Consider the following 20,344-nt stretch of genomic DNA (forward strand, 5'->3'; position numbering starts at 1 on the left):
TCAGCTGCTGTGTCATGCACTGGTTGCAAGCATCCTTTCTGTAGTAAACGTCTTGGTTAAAAGAGACCAAAGTTTAGTTGTATTCTTAAAAGATTCTTCAACAATTAATTGATAATTTTTATGATTTAATTTAGTTTCAGATATGAAAAAATAGTACAAAGAATACAGTATTACTCAAGACACGAAGGCAGCAATGACCTTTTATGATCTTTGACCCTCACTAATTTCTGATTTGGCATATGGTTATTCACATCACAATATAAGATATATTACTAAGCTTAAGTCACACACCATGCAATCAAAAAACAATCGACTATCACTCACCCTTTCTCCGAATGAGGAGAGAACAACATCATTTTCAATCCATCTTCTTCTACATAAGCCTGATCTTTTGATAGCAAACTTTCCATGTATTTTGATATTTGAACATAGTTCTGCTCAGTCAGAAATATTTCCTTTGAATGTTCCTGATTCAGAGGTAATTCGTGTTCATCTGTTCCTTCACTACCTTCTCTTACACCCTTGTTGTCCTCCTCTGCCAGTGGAAATCGATTCATACTTGAATCAAAAAGTGTGTCCTCAATGCCAGTAGTTGATAGAGAAGAGACTGACTGATCATCCACCAAGTCCCACATGTACGGTTCCACACTTATTGGATATTCTTGTTTAGTGTGAATGTCCTCAGAATTGTCATCTGTCTTTTGTGGAGGAGACCTGCTGTCAGGGAAATGTGGCCAAAACTCAGCAGAAGGAGCAGAAGGAATTAACGTCTTTTCCTTTAGGCACACAGAAGGAACAGCGAATGGGGGGTCAACGTCTGCTACGGCAGAGCTAGATGGGCCCAGGATGGATGCTACTGTTTCATAACTGTAAAGAATGAATGGGCACTGAGTACTGAACATGTAAGTCATCGTACATGTTCAGAAAAAAAGTTAAATATAAATTTACATTTCATCCTAAATTGGACCCAGTTTTTAATTGTCATTAAACTATAAGAAAAGGAAGGAAAAAATTGAAAGTGGGTGTAATATTACATTTTTAAATTCTAGAATCTCAACAATCAAAAATTCTATAATACATGCTATTAATTGTGGTTTTAGACTAATCTTAAACTTACCCTTTGTGGAAAACACCAACAAGGGCCTTTACTAATCCAGAAGTCTCTTCTGCATTTGCTGATAAAGAGAGTTCTCTCTTTTTTTCAGACACTGATCCATCTGCCTCCAAAACCTCCCATCCAAAAAGTCCTGTTGTCTCTGATGTATCCCAGGATTTATTCCCTGTCTGTGTTTCTTCTGCTGTTTTATTCTCTATGTGTGATTGGCTGAGGACCCAAATACAAAAGTTTTAAAACTGTGATCCATAAGGCGTTCATGGAATAAACTTAAGCAATGAAATGTATCATGCTCAATCTGCACAACTTTACCACACACTGTGCAGGAAGAAGTCTTATCCCACACAATCTATGTTAAGCAAGCACTAAGTCACTTTCACAGCAAAACACACAGGAGCACTGGGCTCCTCCACTTACCCAAAATATAGATAATGATCTACACTTTCCTTTGCACCCCCCTTTTCTTCTGTTAAAACAGCAACCAGATTAAAGACTTGAAAATTAGCAATCCACACACAAGTATGTGACATATGAATGTTGAAAGCCATTGATGTCTCACCATAAGAAAATTCAGAGCTTTGACTGCTAACACATGATAGAGGAATGCCACTGCTCTCGTTGAGATTTGACTGCACATGTTGGGACACATTTGCAGCATATGCTTCAGCAGCAGAAAGACGTTGAATACCCTTTGCTTTCAAATCAGCTGTGTTCACTGGGAAATAGCTGGGAAATCCAGGAATCTGAGCCACATGTGGGCATGATGAAGCCAGTGCGACCATAGACTTAATTTCTGGTGTATGAAGCAATATTGCTGGCAAAGTTGCAGGACAAGCCTTCTCTTTTTGCTTCTTTTCGAACAGGACAATATTCTGTGGGATCCAGGTGTGTGTTTTTGTAAAATCAGAACTAAGCCTTCTTGCAGATGGAAAACCAGGGACACATGAAACACATGGAGAAGATGAGTATAAGCTGACCATATCTGGTGGCCGATTTACCTTTTGGGCAGAAGTAAAGCCATAAATTCTGGTCTTTTTAGGACAGGATGTCACTAAAGTTAGCATACCTTTCCTGTTGTATAAATCTAGCTGCTCCTGTTCATGAATGAAGATACTTTTATGCTTGACCTGAGGTTTCATTAGTATCACTTTTGCTTCATTTAGCCATTCTGTACTTGAGTCTGGAGTCATGGATGAAAATCCTCTGATAGATGAGGTAATAGGGCAACAGGGTACAAAATTAGTTATATTAGGTTCCATGCTGGATTTGAGTTTGAGTTTGGAGGGTTCCTCAGATTTAAGACTTGACACACTGCATTGGGTGACAAATGGAAAACCAGGGATGAGGGAATCTTTTGGGCAAGTTGGGACTAAACAAAACATCTCCTTCATTTTGTTTGTGTTACTTGGTGAGAAGTCAAAAGTAAACTGAACAGTCCTTTGTGTCCTGTACATCAATGAACCTAAGTCACGTTTCCAACATTCTTCTTTCTGTGGTTCCAGTGACGGGAATCCTGGTATACAAGAAGTCACAGGACACAAGTGAAAGAGACTGACTATATTTGGTTTATAATACTCAACTTTAGGATTAGGAATAGATGGAAAACCTTGACTTCTTGACACCCTGGGACAAGATGGCAAGAGAGAAACCATTCCTCTCACTTGTCTCTTGTCTCTGTCATGGGCCTCAATACTCAACAAGTGTTTATCTTTGACTCTTGGTTCAAACAGTGTCTCTCTGCTTACTGTCCACAATTTTGGACAATGAATTGATGGACATCCTGCAATCTGAGAGATCTTTGGACATGAACTCAAAATAGCCACCATACTTATTGTCTCAATATCAGTCACACTGGTTTGTGGTTTGGATGCAAAACCAGGAATGAGTGATTCTCTTGGGCAGGATGAAGCAAAATGCCACATGTCCTTTGCATTGTCTGCAACATTTGGTAATAAATCAAAACAAAACTGAACAGTCCTTTGTGTCCTGTACATCAATGAACCTATGTGAGCAGGCCAACCTTCCTCATTCTGTGGTTCCAGTGATGAGAATCCTTGTATACCAGAAATTACAGGACACAAGGGAACGAGACTGACTACATTTGGCCTATAATATTCCATTTTGGGATTGGGAACCGAAGGGAAACCTTTAACTCTTGAAGTCCTGGGACAAGATGGCAAGAGGGAAACCATTTCATTTGCTTGTCTCTTGTCTCTGTCATGGTGATCAATAAGGAACAATCGTTCTTCTTTCACCTTTGGTTCAAACAGTGTTTCTCTGCCTACTGTCCACATTATTGGACTATGAAAAGATGGAAATCCTGCAATCTGGGAGATTTTTGCACAAGAACTTGAAAGATCCACCATATTTCTTGTCTCAATTTCACTCACTCTAGGATTTGCTCTAGAAGGAAATCCAGGAATCTTTGACTCACATGGGCAACTTTGTGAAAGAGAAATACTTCTTTTCCATTTTTTCTTTGTTTTGTTGCTTTGTAGCAGAACTAGAGTCCTAATATTTAACAATTTCTTCCACAATGATTTATTACCGATTTGCCAATCTTTGCTGTCAGGCTTTTGGACAGATGGAATGCCAACCATTCTGGAGACAGAAGGACAGGTTGGAACAAGGTTAACCGTACTAGATCCATTGAGAATGTCAGTAAGTTCAGAAGCAGATGGAAGTCCAAATGCACAAGCTTGTTTTGGACAAGTTGGGGCTAAGGCTGTCATTCCCTTTACCGACTCTGCATTATTTATATTATGGGGTACGTCATTAATTGTGACAGTTCGAACTTTAAGATGTGTGACTGTGAAGAGTTTGAACTCTGTAATCCATCTTTCACTTAAATTATGATTAGCTAATGATGGAATGCCTGCAATTGGTGAGCTCATTGGACAAGAACCTAAAATGGTGATGTCTGATTGATAGAATGTGAAAGTAGTCTGTACAACTGAGTCTATATCTGGTGTATAAGAATGCTTTAAGACCTCTGGAGCCATCTTTTCTTCAGTTTCACAGTTCTCTTTTGGTGACACTGTACTTGTATAAGCTTTAGTTTGTATTGTCTTGTTTCTAAACACTTCCTGTTGAGATTCTGACTGTTTATCGTTATTTAAAACAGTTTTCTTTGATAGTTTTGTGCAACAATAACTGTTGCCACTCTTTTGGGACACCGATGGGAAACCTGAAATTCTAGCCTGCCTTGGGCAACATGGTGCCAGTAAGACACTTTCTTTTTCATGGTTTTTATTCTCTCCTGATGAGAGTTGTAGTCCCTTTTCTTTTATGTGCAACCCTTTGTTCCAGATTGTCATTTGATTGAGAGGCCAGTGTTTTTCATCACTACTTAGTGATATTCCTGACATCCCAGGTATGTTTGTCATTCTGGGACAGGTTTTCAAGAAAATGAATTGCTTATTGTAAGATTCCGCCATGGGATAATGTGGCAAATAACCTGCACTAGGACATGAGGAGCTGTCATCCTCCATGTGTTTCATTTGTCCTTGTGACTGAGGATCATACTCATTGCTTGGGTTTTCAAAAATTTGTAGTTCATTTTCAACAGTTTGGCAGACAGATAGCTGGTTTTCCATCACAGTTTCTTTTTCATTGTCATCAGCGTGTACCACTATGGAAGCACTAGTTGTTGGGACTACACCAGCCGATTCTTTTGTCAGTTCTGTTTCTAGAGGTTCCTGTGTAGTTACACACAGAAGCTTCTCCCTGTTTGAGGGACATTTCCATGTTCTCACTTTAGGCTCCTGCCACTTCATGGTTCCCAAAGCAGGAGCATTTTGTGACTGATGTGCTGAAATAGCTCTTTGAGTTTGAGAAATGAGTTTTCTGGATTCAGTAAAGAATGGGCATGGAGGTTGTTGTGAAACCATGTTCTCATCTCTAAAAAGAGAGTAGAATATAAGAAGTCAGTCAATATTTATTTCGGACAATACCAAATTAATAAATAATGTAAATACCTATAAATGTATTCACAAAATGGACACAATTTTCCTACAAATATGCATCACAATATAGCAACCAACTACATAATGTATTTTATGCTTAACAGCAAAAATTCTATTAATTTCAAAGAATTTTCAAAAAAAAAAAGAATTGTACTGTACAGAAAATAAAAATAAAATTGCAAAACTTTTAAGATGTTTGACGTTTTCAAAATAAAATAAAAAACTCTCAGCCACTTTCACAATCAGAGAAGTAATTAAAATTATGGCAAAGGAATCAGCAAAGGCGTAAAAAAGCTTCTAGTGAGGAAACTACTTTCTAGAAAGGAAAATAACTGAAACATCTTCAGTATCGTTTTATGATCATCCCATGCATCTATGTGTGTCTGCAGACCTTCGTCCACGACCTGGAGAGGTTTTTGTGCAGCTTCCCTTGTAGCTTTGCACGCTCTTCAACTCTTTCCTATGTTAAGTGACACTAAATTAAGGCATGTCACTGTAAAATAGCAATTAATAGTCAGATATAATTATCTATCTACTTTTAACCCACCCATCTATTTTTTCCCCCCTCTTTTTAATTGCTGGCAGTTTTTTATAATGACTTATGATGCATTAGCACTGTCTTGTGCTACAGAATTTCAATCAAACAAATGAAGTACACAATACATCATATTCAATAAATTATAATATGTATCCCTATAATATGTATAATATGTAACCTCTGTGTACTCAGACCTAACCATTCACACACTCTCACCTGTTCTGTAAGAGATCTACTTGGTAAATCTGGTAAACTGAATTCATGAAAGAGACAAAATAGTAGCACATTTTTACCTAGACATTTAAAGTAAAAACCTGGCATTAAATGCATGTGCTGCTCTTGGTCTCACCAATATCTTCTTCATTTAATTTAAGATCACAAATTTTGTCATATCCCATGCTATTTGCAGTTTTATTGTTACAAAATATGGTAAGCATCAATTGGTTTCATACTTTTTCAAGATTTTGTAGTTAAGAAAAAACAAATATAAAGCATTATAATTTGTTTCTCTAAAACAGCATTTCATAGTGCATGCTTGGCTGTTGTTTACTCCAAAATTTACAAGCTTTGGCATACTACTGCAGAATCTGTTAGGATTATTTACTTCTCTGTTGAGCATCTGTTGAGGTGACTACATGAAGGAGAGTTATGGATCTGTGATAGCGACCTCTGGTAAACTGGTGGAGGCTATCTTAGTTATTTATATGTTTGATGGATGGATGGAACAATGAATGGATGGACGGATGGATGGAACTCATAAACCAATATTCTTGCTACCTTTTGAAGATGTCCTTTGCTGAATAGTAATGTGTTATGCAGTTGATGGACCAATGAAACGATTTTGCTACAACATCATGCATCAGTCATGGAACTTCTACTGAATGTAAATCACTAAAGCCATGCAGCATCTAATGCTTCATTTAGGCAATACTGTCAATCTAGACTTACTCACGCTCACTATGTCTGGTACATATTTGTTCAACAGAATCACAACACAATGACTCTAAAGGACACAAATCTCTTGGTTCCCCTGAGGACAAATGTACAGGTCTTTCCACAGTGACTTCAGTAGTGTCTGTATCTTTTACAACAGTTTGTATCCCTCTGAGCCACAGGGCTGGAACAATAAGATAATAAAGGGGAAATTTTGGATATGATATGGACATATCATTATGGACATTATGGACATCTAAAAGAATGCCAATAATGAGCCAGCCAGCTAAGGATGAAATTCTTATCATTCATTGTGAAATGCATCACACAAGCCAAACAAGTTAACCCACCTGTCACTAACAGTCAACAACAAGGGCACATCGTGACTCGAGTGCCACATTCTTAAATGAAAACAGAGTCCAAAAGCAAATATTTCAAAGACGAACCTGGTGGAATAACAAAGGACTCCAAATCGCACTGCCTTTTCCTAATCCTTTGTCCTGAAGTGAACTCGCTAGTCCTTATTTCTTGGTGTTATTACAGGGTTGCAACAATAGACTTTGAGAAATCTTTATTTTAGATGTAAAACTAGCATAGTAAAAAATACCGTATGCTGTTTGGTTTCTATAAATTTGAATAAAATATTATCACACGGAGAGAAATGTTGAGAGCACAAATGTTGGTCCATTGGAAATTGTGTTTGGCTTTTTCACCTCTCTGCTCTTCTTTTGTTCATGCAGAAAGTGATACAAACATCTCTCAATATTTTTTTAACATATAGCCAATGGTGAAGCAGGGTGGCATTGTCTAAATTCACACCAGTCAAACACAATATGATAAACAAGAATTCGGGTAATGTTAGCCTTCCTGTGTTTACTCTGTAGATTCCAGTACAGAACGGACCTGACCGCTTCATCAACCCATCAGGTAAGAAAATGGTGACCACCATGGGTGAAAAATATAACCATAGCTTTGCAATTATTGAAGTAATAAGTTTTTACATATCACAAACAGCAATTATTTATTTAATAGGAAAATTACAACATATTTAGGCCAATATTTTCAATTAATTGTGAACCCCTTTAAAATGTACTCTGGTAGAGCTGTCCTCTTACCATAACTTGAGAATTTAACAATGTGGGTGGTTCTCAGTGAAAGGATTGATTTCCTTGAGGTCTTTCCAAGCTACATAAAAATTTAACAAAATAAATATAATACATTTCGAGGATTTCCTTGTTTCTTCACTTTTTTATTTGTTACATTTGAAGAAGCAGTAATTCACCAGGTCTGGGTAATTATCATGAATCAGAGTTTTATTCATTTTTTGTATGAAGAACACCCTTGTAAATTTTTTTTATCATTTTTGTGTCTATCATATACTTTTATATCAAGGCAGCCTCCCATACAGGGAGCTCCTGCTCAGAGTATTGCAGCAGACAAAACACTTTTCTAGGTTACTGAAAGCATAAAAGTGAGAGATTCAGGTGCAGAGAAAGAGGCTTCACAACATCCAGCAAAAGCCAGTGCTGCCACCAGGGTACAGCAAGGTCAACAAAGATGGAAGGTGAGTGTAAGTTCATCTGCAGTCACAGTGAAGCAAAGATTTTCAGATAGTTGATTGGGTCAGACAGCTAGTCAAAACTGGCTGACATTTGTTTTATCCTCGACCACTTAAAACCGTTTACCAAAATCTAATAGGAAACAGGAAATGCTAAAGCTTAGGAAAATTGGTTTTACTGATAAATACATTTATAATATCTAATATCAGACTAAGTCCTGCTTTATTACTCTTCTTAAATAATTAAAAGTATTTTTTCAGTTAATTTAAGTCCAAATGCTTAAAGACTTGATACATACAATTTTGGTTGATTTTGCAAGAAATTTAAAAATGTTAAAAAAGAAAAGCAAAATGTTTTCCCCAGTGGAGGCTTCTTATTTCAAACAAGCATAATGTTTGAAGTTGGTGAAACATTTTGTTGCATTCATCAGATCTGAGTCAGCTATGGTCTGGCCTCAAACAACTGTTACCTTCAAACTATGAGACAAGATTAAAACCTGGTTTTCATGTCACCACAGCACAAGATGCACAAAGCGCTGCAGTACGTTTGTCAAGCAAAACATACAGAATATTCAGAAGTGCTGGAGCTACTTATTAAGCAGCCATGCTTTAGTGCACATATACGCACCCTGCTGAAGCTTTGATGACCTCCACTGCTGATGGTGCATCGTTTTTCTGCCCCGGTGCTGTGAAGCCTGTCCTCAGGCTGGCTGCTGAAGGGCCTGAACTCTGGCTCTCCTCCTCACTCAGGGTGCTCAGCTGTCTCTTAAACTCTAAACACAAAGAGAGCAACAAATGAGATTGTACTACATGGTCCAATGCTGATGATAACCATCACTAGTGTCCAGACACTATTTACAGCTTGTGAAAGCGTACTGACCCATGACTTGGTTTTTTTACCTGCTTCCTGTCTACTTGGGGAGACTATGACTGTTTCAAATATGTGTAGCTGGGGAGGATGAGGAGCCACAGAGAGCAGAGGGGCAGATGAAGGACTATGACAACTGGGTGAGCGGTTCTCTACAGAGATACTGCCATGAGGTCTCTCAGAGGAAACATATCCTGTCTTTCCCTGCTGTTTCTGATCCACAGACTGAGCTGCAGACGAACAGGATGAAGCTGGCAGGGAGGAAGAAAAGCATGGATAGAAGGATGAGGAGATGGGAAGAAAAGAAGGGAAAAAAAGTATCGTCAAGCTAAAGTCTGAAGCAGTACTAACAGCATGCAGGGAGGCGTGGAGAGCAGAAGAGATTGATTGACGTGGCATGACGTGTTAATCAATCCAGTGAGTTTGTCAGCAACTGACCAGCAATTTGTCCCAAAGTGAAATGTCCTTTACTAGGAGGAACTGAACTCTCTTTTCCTTCGACAACGTTGTCGGGGTTTATCATTACGAGCCCTTTGTGATCATAGAGATTTGGTGAAAAATAATTAGAAAATATGACAAATTGTGGGGAACAATTACACAGAGTGTTTGGAAGGCAGAATATGATTTAATTCCACTTACAAAACTCAAATGAAGTCTGAAAAAATTTAAAAGATGGATAAAGACATGCAGCCGATCTCATGAGCAGCTGAACACAACAGTGATGGGCAGGAACTACTATATGCACATCATGGAAACTGCAAGTAAATATCCCGTTTTCTGTCATAACTAGACTGTATGTTTATTAGTTAAATCTTAAAAGGAATGATGCATTAAGCTAGCTGTGCTTGATTTTGTGAGCTTTGTTTGCATATATTTGCTGTAAACAGTCTAGACCCTTTGTCTAGTTCACTTTTCACAAAGCGGTAAATAGGTTGTGTAACGTAAAATTAACATTCGATACTGAATTTCACTGTATATTCCTGTTATTGGTAGCTCTATGGCAGCATGAAAACAGCCTTGTTTATTATTTCTGAATTCACAGGCTTCACAGAAGCTGTTCTGTTTAGAATAAACCTCCCAAACCTAAATATCAATGATGGTGGGAAATATCAGCAATTCTTTTCAAACACATTAGTCAGCAGTCACTCAGGTAAAGTGTGCATTATGCCACTTTGCAAATTTTAGGAGATTAACAGAATGTTTTAGTAATCCTAGGTATTGAGTTTCGTCTAGACTACTAAACAGGCTACATCAGGCAGGGATAATCACAAATAAATGAGTGATTCAAGTCCAGGCAAGTTTAGACAAAATTAATTCAAGCAAAAAATATTTAATCTACTACGCATCCCACTAACAACAAACACCAACAGCCTGGAGAGAGTTAGGTCACAGCATTACATATTTCTGTTCCCTGCTCTTTGTGCAGCACCAGAACTTCTCTTGGATGACTTTCAGAAAGACGCAAAAACTTAGGGGAGAGGGCCGGTTGTGCTAGAGGGGCCTGAAATTTAGGAGGCTTCCATTCGGTCTGCCAGGAAGCTAGAAAAGAGGAGCAGGAAAATGGTGGGAAGACACATAAATAGCATAAGGTGAAACACCCAATTCTCTACTGCATCTTCATTCTTTTTTTTTTACCTCTCTCAGGGGCAGATGGAAGACTTGTGGGCTTAGTGAGGGTACAGCCCAACTCCACCATTGAGGTGGGTCGATCTTTGGACTGCCTGGAAGCAGGAGGCATAGGAGGGAAGGTTCTTAGAGGAACTAAGGATGAGGAGCAGAAAGAGGGGAAAAGAAATCTCTGTGGATTCCAGAAAACATAACAGGCTTATCCATAAAAAAAGTGTGCAGTAAGAGAAACCGCTGAAAAGAGTTCATGTTTACATGTGGCGCTTCCTTTACGGTTACAAGAACATTTAAATAATGTTTGGACATGCCAGTGTCTTTAAACTTGAATATTAATTGATTCTTAAGTATGTCGAAAAACTAAGAGCAGCCCTGATTGGTAATGCACCCAAACAATAACAGACATATTATTGGAGTGCAGTAAAGAAAAAGTGAGATTCTTAGGTAAAGTCTAACAAGTCTTTCAGAAGGTACAGCAATTGGAGAAACTAATGGAGCCTTTTTCTCGTCTACAGAATGTTTTCTTGCTGCCCTGGAACTGCAGACCCCAGCAGGATGTCCTGCTCCAGTCAGCTCCAGACAGCCAGACACGGTTCCTTGGCAACATAGGTGACTTATCCAAGTAAGAGGTTTTGTGACTGGGCATTGTTGTTATAACAATTGAGTGGAACTGAGCTCCTGAACGCAACTCAGTCTTTACCAAATGTTTGTAGAAGTCTTAAAAGCTAAAACTGGCCACAGAATGTAAAACATGCAAAAATTCCTTCTTAAATGGAACATTTCACAAGAAATACATCTGAGACAAAAAGTTACAGTAGGGGGTGAGATTCTCTAAAAGTAGGTCTAGTCTTAGCTTAAATATATGCAAATTGTCTCCTGCACATGACTTGTATTTAGGTTCCAAATGACGCTGCTTAACAAACCTTTTCGTGATCTGTCAGAGAAAGCAGGGAGGTGGAGAGATGGATCAGATGGAGATGAAGACAGAGAAGAGGTAGAGCAGGCTTTAGAAGGGAAGAGTGTAGAGAAATACTGGGCCACCACACCATCAGAGGAGAAGGCATCACTGTGGAAGCTATGGGGCCTTCGCAGGGCTAAAATTAATGGAAAATGATAAGAGTATTTTCTAGAAGGTACTGTAGAAAATAACAAGAAAAAAATGAAACTGAACCTGCCTATTATATATTTCAGTGGGAAACATATCATTCCACTGGTGTGTTTTTTAGCACAAAACCAGCAATATAAATACAAGCATAATAATTTTCCAGTGTCTAAGTGACATTAAACAACTTTAAATTTAAAATGGCATGCAGATCATTTTAAAAAATGCTATAATTCTTTCTAGATCCTTCAGGTCTTATTTTTTCTTCCTCCTGCCTTTGTCTTAATATTGACTTAGTGCAAATTGTGAATTGTCAACTTTAGAAATGTATCTTAATAAGCTACTGATTACTAGAAATGTTGACTGGTGAGGTTGGATCTTTCACGTTGTTATGGTTACCCCAGACAATTAATAACACTGATGAAAAAATTGTTTTACATATTTAAGGTGGACTGAAGAACGTTACTTTATATTAACAAAAGGAAAAGACACTAATGAGACCAAATTGTTTTTTTTGGGTTTTTTTGTTATTTCATTAAATCCAAAACAACAACCCAAAACTTTCCTATGTTTCTGCCTGTCTTGACATGTTCCATTTTCTCTGGCTGCTATAGAAAATCTTTCTTTTCAAGCAGAGTTGAAGTGGCATCAATCTGCCACTTTATCCTTCTGCCCAATAATCTCTTCTAATTTCTGGGTGTGTGACCCAGAAACAGCTTAGCACAGCCACAGGATGGCTGCAGCTGTCAGCGCACGTCTTGGCAACAACATCCCATCACCCAAATAAACCAGGTGTCATGTGACTTGCAGGCGCAGCCTTGGCTTTCTACTAATCTGACCTTCCCAGTTTCATGACACAAAGGTTGTGTTGATAACAGTTTTGAACTGGCTACCACACCAGACTGTCTGAGGTCTAATGGGGCAAATCTCTGAAGTTGACAAAAGTCACAAAACACTTAGCATGACTTTTGCTTGTATTCTCTGTCCAAGTGTGTGTCAAAGTTTTTTGAGTCTTGAATTAATTTGTGCATCAGTGTCGATATTAATATTTACACTCATGGGTATGCATGTGGCAGATGCTTTTATCCAAAGCGACTTACCATTGAGGATATAACAATGCAGTCAATATCAGAGCTAATTAGAAGGAAGAGCACAGTCAGAGATGACGGTGTAGAAACAGTGTCAGCACAGCCAAGGAAGCAGAGGATCATCTCTGAAGAGCTGCATCGGTCCAGTTCACAACTGTCATCTCAAGGCTAGCTTTACAGCTGAGACATTTATCCAGCTTTACTATAACGGTAAGAGCCAGAGAGCTGACTGAGGTCACCAGAAAGAAGACTGTAGCAGTTTATCAGACTGGTTTAGAGAGCTCTTAAAACTATCTGAAATCACTCTTTCCAACAGTACAGAAAACATCAAGACAACTGCCAACATGCCAAAGTCTGCCTGTCCCAGCAAGTTCACCCAAAAGACTCATCACAAGACAACAGTAAAACTCTCCAACAAAACATCTAATGGCATGACAGGAAATACAGAAGGCTTTTGAGACTTTTCTAATAAGAAGAAAACCTTTGCTCTCAAAGAAACACATTAAGGCCAGGAGATGGTAGAATGTAAACTAAGACAAAGACCAGGACTTCTGGAATAAGCACGTTTGGACTAAAACTGAACTATGTGGACACTGGAGAAGAAGCCATTTAACCTGAATTAAACACATAATTCTCAGATTCCATGAACAAAACCGCAGACATACTTTGAAGCATAGAGGTGAAAGTGTCACACTTTGAGGATGCTTTGTTGCAGAAGGACGTGGCCAGGCCACCATCAGAGGGTCTTTCAGAAAATGTGCAACAATAACCTGAAAAATAATTAAACCTGAAGCAGAACTCGACTCAGCAAACTGTGGAAAACCCAAAACAACCCAGCAGAGTCACCAATTCTCAGGCTGAGAATGTGGAGATGGCAAGTCCTGGGCCTAGTCAAAGCCCTGATCTTGATCTTATTGAGATGCTGTGGGGCAACTTTAAATGGCTGTCTAGGCTAGATTTTATGGGATATGGTGTTTCCTCAATCTATCAAAACATATGAGAAAACAGAAAAAGTGATTATTGGATCTTACCTAGAATTTGATTTATTTTCCGATGATAAATGGACTGAGGTGTCCATAATGATGTGTCCTACTTTTTGATATGACTAAAACTGGTTGGTTGGATGACCTTTAGCTGTCCTTAAGTTCCACATCAGTTTTATGGTTTAGTGACTGAGATCTTAGGAGAGCGTTTTGGAATGGTGCACAGAGAAAAGAGTCAGAATTTGAGGGCTAATAATTAATAAAAAAAAATTGCTAGCATAGTGATTTTTTGTTTTTTTTTCACTTTGGACAGCCCTACTTAAAATCCTCTGCCTGTAAAGATAGAAGCACAAACAAAGGACTAGGAGTTTCTGGGCAGATACCTGATCTGGAAGTTGACTGAAAGATTTTTGGAAGCATTGGAGGAAGAGCATGTGTAAAAGTCAGCCCTGAGCTGGCATGAGGTGAAGGCCGACCCGGTTGGGTGGGGCTTGGTGGTTGCATGTGAGTTTGCAGGAAGACGTGTGGATTTGAAGGGCCTTCAGGTTCAAATAAGGGAGCATGTATGGAGGAAATGCCAGAGGACTTTATCCTGTCCATCCCAACGGTTACTGAGTGAAACAAAAAGATGAGATGCAAGAGGGACAAGGTGAAAGGGAAGTAGGAGGTTTAATGGAGAAGAGTGAGAGATTGGAATTTGGCAGAAAACAAAACAGAGACATTTCACAAAATGAAGGGACACGTATGAAAATGAAAATGAAGAAAGCACATTTTATATGACGAGGATGTAAAGAAGGAGATTGCAGAGTGAACAGAACATTACCTGTGGGGCCCGACTGACTTTCAGGCCTCCCAGTCAGATCTTGTGCACTCACACTGCAGGAAGCTGGGGGCAGGGAGGTAGCATAAGACGAAGATACGGAACAGCAGAGGGAAGGAATAAAAGAAAGGAGTAGTGGTTTCACCAGAATAAATAAAAGCAGAAAAAAAAGCCATACGAGGGGAAGCAAGGCTCAAAGGAAGCAGAAAGCTCAGGGGAATCCTGACCTCTGACCTCACAGCTTCCACACCTTACAGCCTAACCTGGCTGCAAACCCAGACTGCAAACACTCCTTTCTTTTCACTTTAAACTTACTTCATAAATTGTAATTTAGAGAGAAATAAAAGGTAAGATAACATACTTTGGTGCCTTACCTGAATCAAAAATCAAACAAAACACACAATGAAACATTTTGCTACAGCTCGCAAACCAGGAAGTTTGATAAACCCTCAGAACAGCTGTACTCTGTGCTTGCTAATAATGTTCATAACATAAAACAGCAGTGGATCTCTATGGCTTTTACTACAGAATAACACATTCTAATTTCTTTTCTTTTCAAATTAGAAACCAGATGGGGTGCTACTATATGATTAGCATCATATAGTAGCACCAACTCAAAATGTGCAGTATTACCAGCGACATGGATGCTCTGTCCCGTTCCAAAGCTGACTCGTCTCTCTTCGCCTGCCTCATCATCGCTGTCATTAAAGTCGTCCAGATTGCCTATGTCACTCTGCTTCATGCTCATTAAGCTGGCCAAACTTTGCATGTCCTCATCCCTGGAGAAAGAAAAGAGCAAATCCACAGGAATCACTACTCACATAACACAAGGACAAACACACCACCAGCTGTATAAAGGACCTGTCCATTGGACATGCAGAGTTTCTACCAGATCAGGTAGGGAATGTTCAGTTTTCTACGATTTTACAAAATGTGCCTCTGAAGTACAAAGGTAAATACTGACATTTTCTCAAACTTACGTAGCTTTTCCCTCCTTCAGAAAGATGCATGACAGGTTGAGGATGAGCGTGGCTTCCACCACTTTCACAGACAGCGGCTTGAGTTTCAGTGTTAAGTTGTATTGAGCTGAGGCGGCACTGGCATACTTCTTCATATTAACATCAGCTGACGCTAAAACTTTCCTACGGCCTTTTGTCTCCTGAAAGAATACACAAAGACTTTAAGTTTGTAAACAAATTCCTTCTTTCTTTAGATAAACTGGGTCAAATCAAAACAAGACAAGCCCTGATACATACCCAAACAGAACGGAAACAATAAGTAAATAAGTAAGTAAAATTTTATGTATGTAGCCCCTCAAGATAACACCAATATCTTGAAATCCACTCACTAATGAACTGGGAGCTAATGAAGTTATATTGTGGGGTTACATGACAACATTTTGAAGATCCAGTCAGGACCCTAGCAGCAGCATTCTGCCAGACTGATGGGGAGGCTTTGGTTAAACGAGTGTAAACCGCATTGCAATAATCAGAATGAGACGAAGCAAAAGCTCGAATTAAGACTTTCTGGAGTTTCTGGATTAGAGGCAACAGGGTTATGTTTGGCGTTATTTTGCAGGTAGAAACAGGAACGGAGCAGACTTAACATGATATTCCAGGGCAAAACCTGAGTTGAAGGTTATCCCAAGGTTTCTAACCAAGAATTTAGCCAAATAACCTACAGGCCATACAAAATCACTTCGAGGGCCACAAATGCCCCCCGGGCCGCACTTTGGTCACCCCTGGTTTCATCTAATAATAAGATTTAAGTTGCAATTTTTGATATTTTGGGTTTGAATAAGTTTTCAGTCTAATGATTGTACTTTTTTTTCCTCCCATCTCGATTTTATTAGCAACCTCAGATCCCTCCAACAGTCTTGGGATCTGGTGTCTATTTCAATACCCCCTCCGACCCGTGGTAATCTTAAAACTGCCCACTCCCATGAGGTTTGTGTTGAGTCCTGCGGGATCCCAATCCCAGTGCAGGGCTCTGGTATGGAGGACGGAGTGGCCTGACTGCAGTTCTGACCTCAACTCCATTGAACAGCTCTGGGATCAGCCTGTACATCCTGTTCTTTACATGAAGACATGGTTGAAACGTAGAAGTCAACAGCAGAAGAAGCTGTCTGGCAAAGGCACAGAGGATATGGAAAATCTTTCATGGACATAACCCATAATATGCTGAACTTAGTAACTCTACCTGCATATGCATTTTCCTTACGAATGAGGCACCACTAAATGGGGAAGTAAACAGGCTTTCTAAAGGCATGAGATTTATTGCCAAGAAGAATTGTGACAACAAAGAAATAACAAATTGCCTCACTTTTTACCTCAGATTTTACTTTGCTGAGTGTTTCCATTGTCAGATACTGAAAGCAAAGCTGCCTCATTTAATTTGTCCACAGAAACATGAATTTTGAATTTTCTCACTAGCGAAGGAACACAAAATGTACACTATGTTTCATTTACTTTTGAAGATGCCCTCATAGCAAAATGCTTTAAAAGCTGAACCAGTGTTGTACTCACTAACCAAGATAACAACTCACAGTTTTCAATTCTGATCTTCAGTATTTTTCAGGAGGTATCTTTTGTAAAACTATGTTGTTGTTTTTTTACATACAGTTGTCAATATGTCTTAATAATATAATGAGACAGATAATTCCTGACCAAATCAAAGTCCTCTGCCTCCTCTGCAAGTAGAAGGTGTGAGCAAGTTTAACAATGTAATAAATAATGAACTTACATTTTCAATGACAAAAGTCCAATCTTTGTCTTCAAACTCTTCAGCGGTAGGTTCCTGTTGGTCAACAAAGCATGGTAGCTGTCTGTCAGGTAAATGACTCATAAATGCAACAAAATTGTTGTTATGTAAGTCAAATACTTTATCAGTAGAAAATAAATCCATACCTTGAAGAGAGTCACAGTGATGTTTAAACTCTCTGGAACCTGCCAAATGACCAGGCCTCTGTATGGGTTCTTTATACCAGGCTGCCAGCTGTGGAGCTAACAGAAAAGAGCAACGGAGAACTCAAATGTCATGTAAGATAAATATAATATGAACAGCTTTATTTATTCCTTTTACAAGGAAAAACATGAAAGAGAAAGGAAACACAGGATTTAGATTTGACATAGCTCTCTTGAGGACACTATTTTTGGACAATGAATTTAAATTACATTACCACCTTTAGACAATTTAACTGATTTGTTTTAATTCCATAGTTAATCCAATATTATTTCCCATATTGTTAGCAATTTGTAAGTACAAGCCCCAAAGGTTCAATGAATAAGAAACTTATTTTTTTGTGAATAGTGATGTTATCCATCCAATTTTTAACACACTAATCCTTGCAGGGTCATCCAGAGGTCATCAGGTGAGAGGCAGTTACGCCCTGGACAGGTCGGCAGCCCATCGCAGCAAGTGTACAATTTAACTCAATTTAGAACAATATTGTGTTACATTATACTCAGAAGAAGGAATTCCAAAGTTCCAAATTGGAAAAATCAATTGAAATTAGAGGTGGACCAAAATTAAAACTTGGCCAGATTTTAATATCCGATATTAATGTTGTTATTATAGATGCTAACAAAATTTTTCATTTATATTATATTATGCTTACCAATACTGTATATATAATATATATTTGACTACCCATTTGACACCTTAAAAAAATTATCACACTGCTGACTGCATCAGTATGACTATCACATGACCACCAACCTCTTCCACTGCCCCTCCAGAAACAAATAAATATCACCCAGTTTTCTGTATCAGACCGATACCGCCATGTTACAACATGGCAAATATTGGCCAATACTGATGTAGATGATGATCATGCATCCCTAGCTGAAAAAAGCTATTACATCCACCACTATGATTTTTATAAAAACTTATTTATGTGTGATTTTAATTGCATTTCTCATTTAATGAAAACGCTGCAATTTCAAAATTGTGTTTTTTGACATTACTGGAATATTAAAAACCTTTGAGCAGATTTGTAATGGAAAGGGAGCTAGTGTCTAAATGTATAAAATGACGAGAAGCACATTATTACTGACAGTTCTGCTACTATTGTAGTTGCAAAATTAAATCCTACAAGTTTTCCTTCATGTAACTCAAACACATGAGGTGTGACATCATTCCAATAAAAATGTTCTGACTTCCAACACGTCTGATACAACTGGCTCAAACAATGAAAAATGACGTGTTATCCAGCTGGTGAAGCTCATGCTACTGGCCAGGTTAGGGCTTCGTAGAGGAGTTTTAATACCACAGCAGGCAGCAGTGGTAATGGTGACTCTAACCTTGGTGCTGTGACGTCTGTTTCTTCTGATCCACATCACCCTCAGTTTGTCTGGTTGCCTAAGTGACAACAAAAAAACACAGTGCGACATTACAACACGCATTCATTTTTAAACTAGTTAATGCAATTTTACATTAATTAATGCATTATTTTTTTACTTTACATCAACCTACCATTAAGTTAACCCTAAGCACATTACAATGCTGCATTGTTATGAATTTGTAACTCACGCTGTCAAACAATTACAATTGTAATCTGAGAAATCATAGGGTTTCTGTGAATTAATCACAATTTATTAACTAATTATTTTAAAAAATTAACTGAGTTAATGAGTTCAAAATGTTTTTACTGGGACTGTCAATTGATTAAAACAGGGTGTGACAGGAAGAATATAACATATTTTCTCATATCTTTGATGCTTTTGTATTTACCACTTCATGTTTTTTATTTGTTCATGGCAGTGTAGTGTTGCTTCAGTTGTGAATAGTTGCATGTTAAAAAATGCTTTGCTACAATGTTTTGTTGACAACAGTAAAATAATTTCGGTATTCTTCCTATGCTCTCAGCGTTGCTGTGGTGCAGAGCTTTAGAAGCACTGAGCAGCGGTGAGTAGGAAGACAGGTGGACAGGAGAGGAGAGAGAGTGGAGCTGCTTTCAGAGATAACCTTTGTAAGAAACAGGAGATCAGTCCCATAGAGATACAGCTGAGATGGAGAAAGAAATAATGTTCAAACTTCATATCATTTCCGAAAAGTACAGAAGCCAGTGGGTTAACTGCACATTTTAAAAAATTAACTGCATTAAAAGAACAGGAATTAATACATTCATTTTGACTCCTGTGTTTGTAACATCCATCCATCCATCCATCTTCTGTACACCCTTGTCCCTTAGTGGGGGTCAGGAGGGTTGCTGGTGCCTCTCTCCAGCTAACATTCCGGGTGAGATGCGGGGTCACCCTGGACAGGTCGCCAGCCTGTCGCAGGGCAACACAGAGACACACAGGACAAACAACCTTGCACACACACACACACACACACACACACTCACACCTAAGGAGAATTTGGAGAGGCCAATTAACCCGACAGTAATGTTTTTAGACTGTGGGAGGAAGCTGGAGTACCCCGAGAGTACTCCGGCAGTTCTACCAACTGCGCCACTGTGCAGTCCTGTTTGTAGCATATTGTGAAATTATTTCCACAAAATGTGGACCATTTCATTACTACATGGAATTTGGCAGCAACATTTAGGTCACTTAAGTGATATTTTAATATTTTTCCACATCAGTAAGAACAGAAGACGTCCCGCTCAAAGTTTGACACAGGCCATGTAGGGAAGACAAACGTGGAAGAATGCAATATATTCAGATGGGACCAAACAAACAAAACAACCTGTGTGTGTGTGTGTGTGTGTGTGTGTGTGTGTGTGTGTGTGTGTGTGTGTGTGTGTGTGTGT

General features: G+C 38.7%; 1 protein-coding gene across 4 annotated transcripts in view; it reads right to left on the bottom strand.

Annotated features, from left to right (window-relative positions):
* The window catches only part of ehbp1l1a (EH domain binding protein 1-like 1a), a 29,391-nt gene that overhangs the window by 7,264 nt on the left and 1,783 nt on the right, over positions 1 to 20,344 (bottom strand). The window contains exons 2-17 of one of the 4 annotated variants that reach the window (XM_007567845.1): positions 18,894 to 18,951; positions 17,499 to 17,594; positions 17,335 to 17,388; positions 15,573 to 15,751; positions 15,226 to 15,371; positions 14,596 to 14,658; positions 14,156 to 14,383; positions 11,523 to 11,693; positions 10,612 to 10,737; positions 10,375 to 10,515; positions 9,009 to 9,227; positions 8,737 to 8,881; positions 1,674 to 5,014; positions 1,532 to 1,580; positions 1,118 to 1,324; positions 325 to 867 (exon numbers count right to left, since the gene is read on the bottom strand). In XM_007567845.1, coding sequence (XP_007567907.1) covers positions 325 to 867; positions 1,118 to 1,324; positions 1,532 to 1,580; positions 1,674 to 5,014; positions 8,737 to 8,881; positions 9,009 to 9,227; positions 10,375 to 10,515; positions 10,612 to 10,737; positions 11,523 to 11,693; positions 14,156 to 14,383; positions 14,596 to 14,658; positions 15,226 to 15,371; positions 15,573 to 15,751; positions 17,335 to 17,388; positions 17,499 to 17,594; positions 18,894 to 18,951 — 5,766 coding nt within the window. Of the gene's footprint in view, positions 1 to 324; positions 868 to 1,117; positions 1,325 to 1,531; positions 1,581 to 1,673; positions 5,015 to 8,736; positions 8,882 to 9,008; positions 9,228 to 10,374; positions 10,516 to 10,611; positions 10,738 to 11,522; positions 11,736 to 14,155; positions 14,384 to 14,595; positions 14,659 to 15,225; positions 15,372 to 15,572; positions 15,752 to 17,334; positions 17,389 to 17,498; positions 17,595 to 18,893; positions 18,952 to 20,344 lie in introns of all 4 variants that reach the window. The other 3 variants (XM_016679552.1, XM_016679551.1, XM_007567847.1) reach the window with 3 other exon arrangements.

The sequence above is a fragment of the Poecilia formosa genome, unplaced genomic scaffold, assembly GCF_000485575.1.
Source record: "Poecilia formosa unplaced genomic scaffold, Poecilia_formosa-5.1.2 Scaffold214, whole genome shotgun sequence".
Lineage (NCBI taxonomy): Eukaryota > Metazoa > Chordata > Actinopteri > Cyprinodontiformes > Poeciliidae > Poecilia > Poecilia formosa.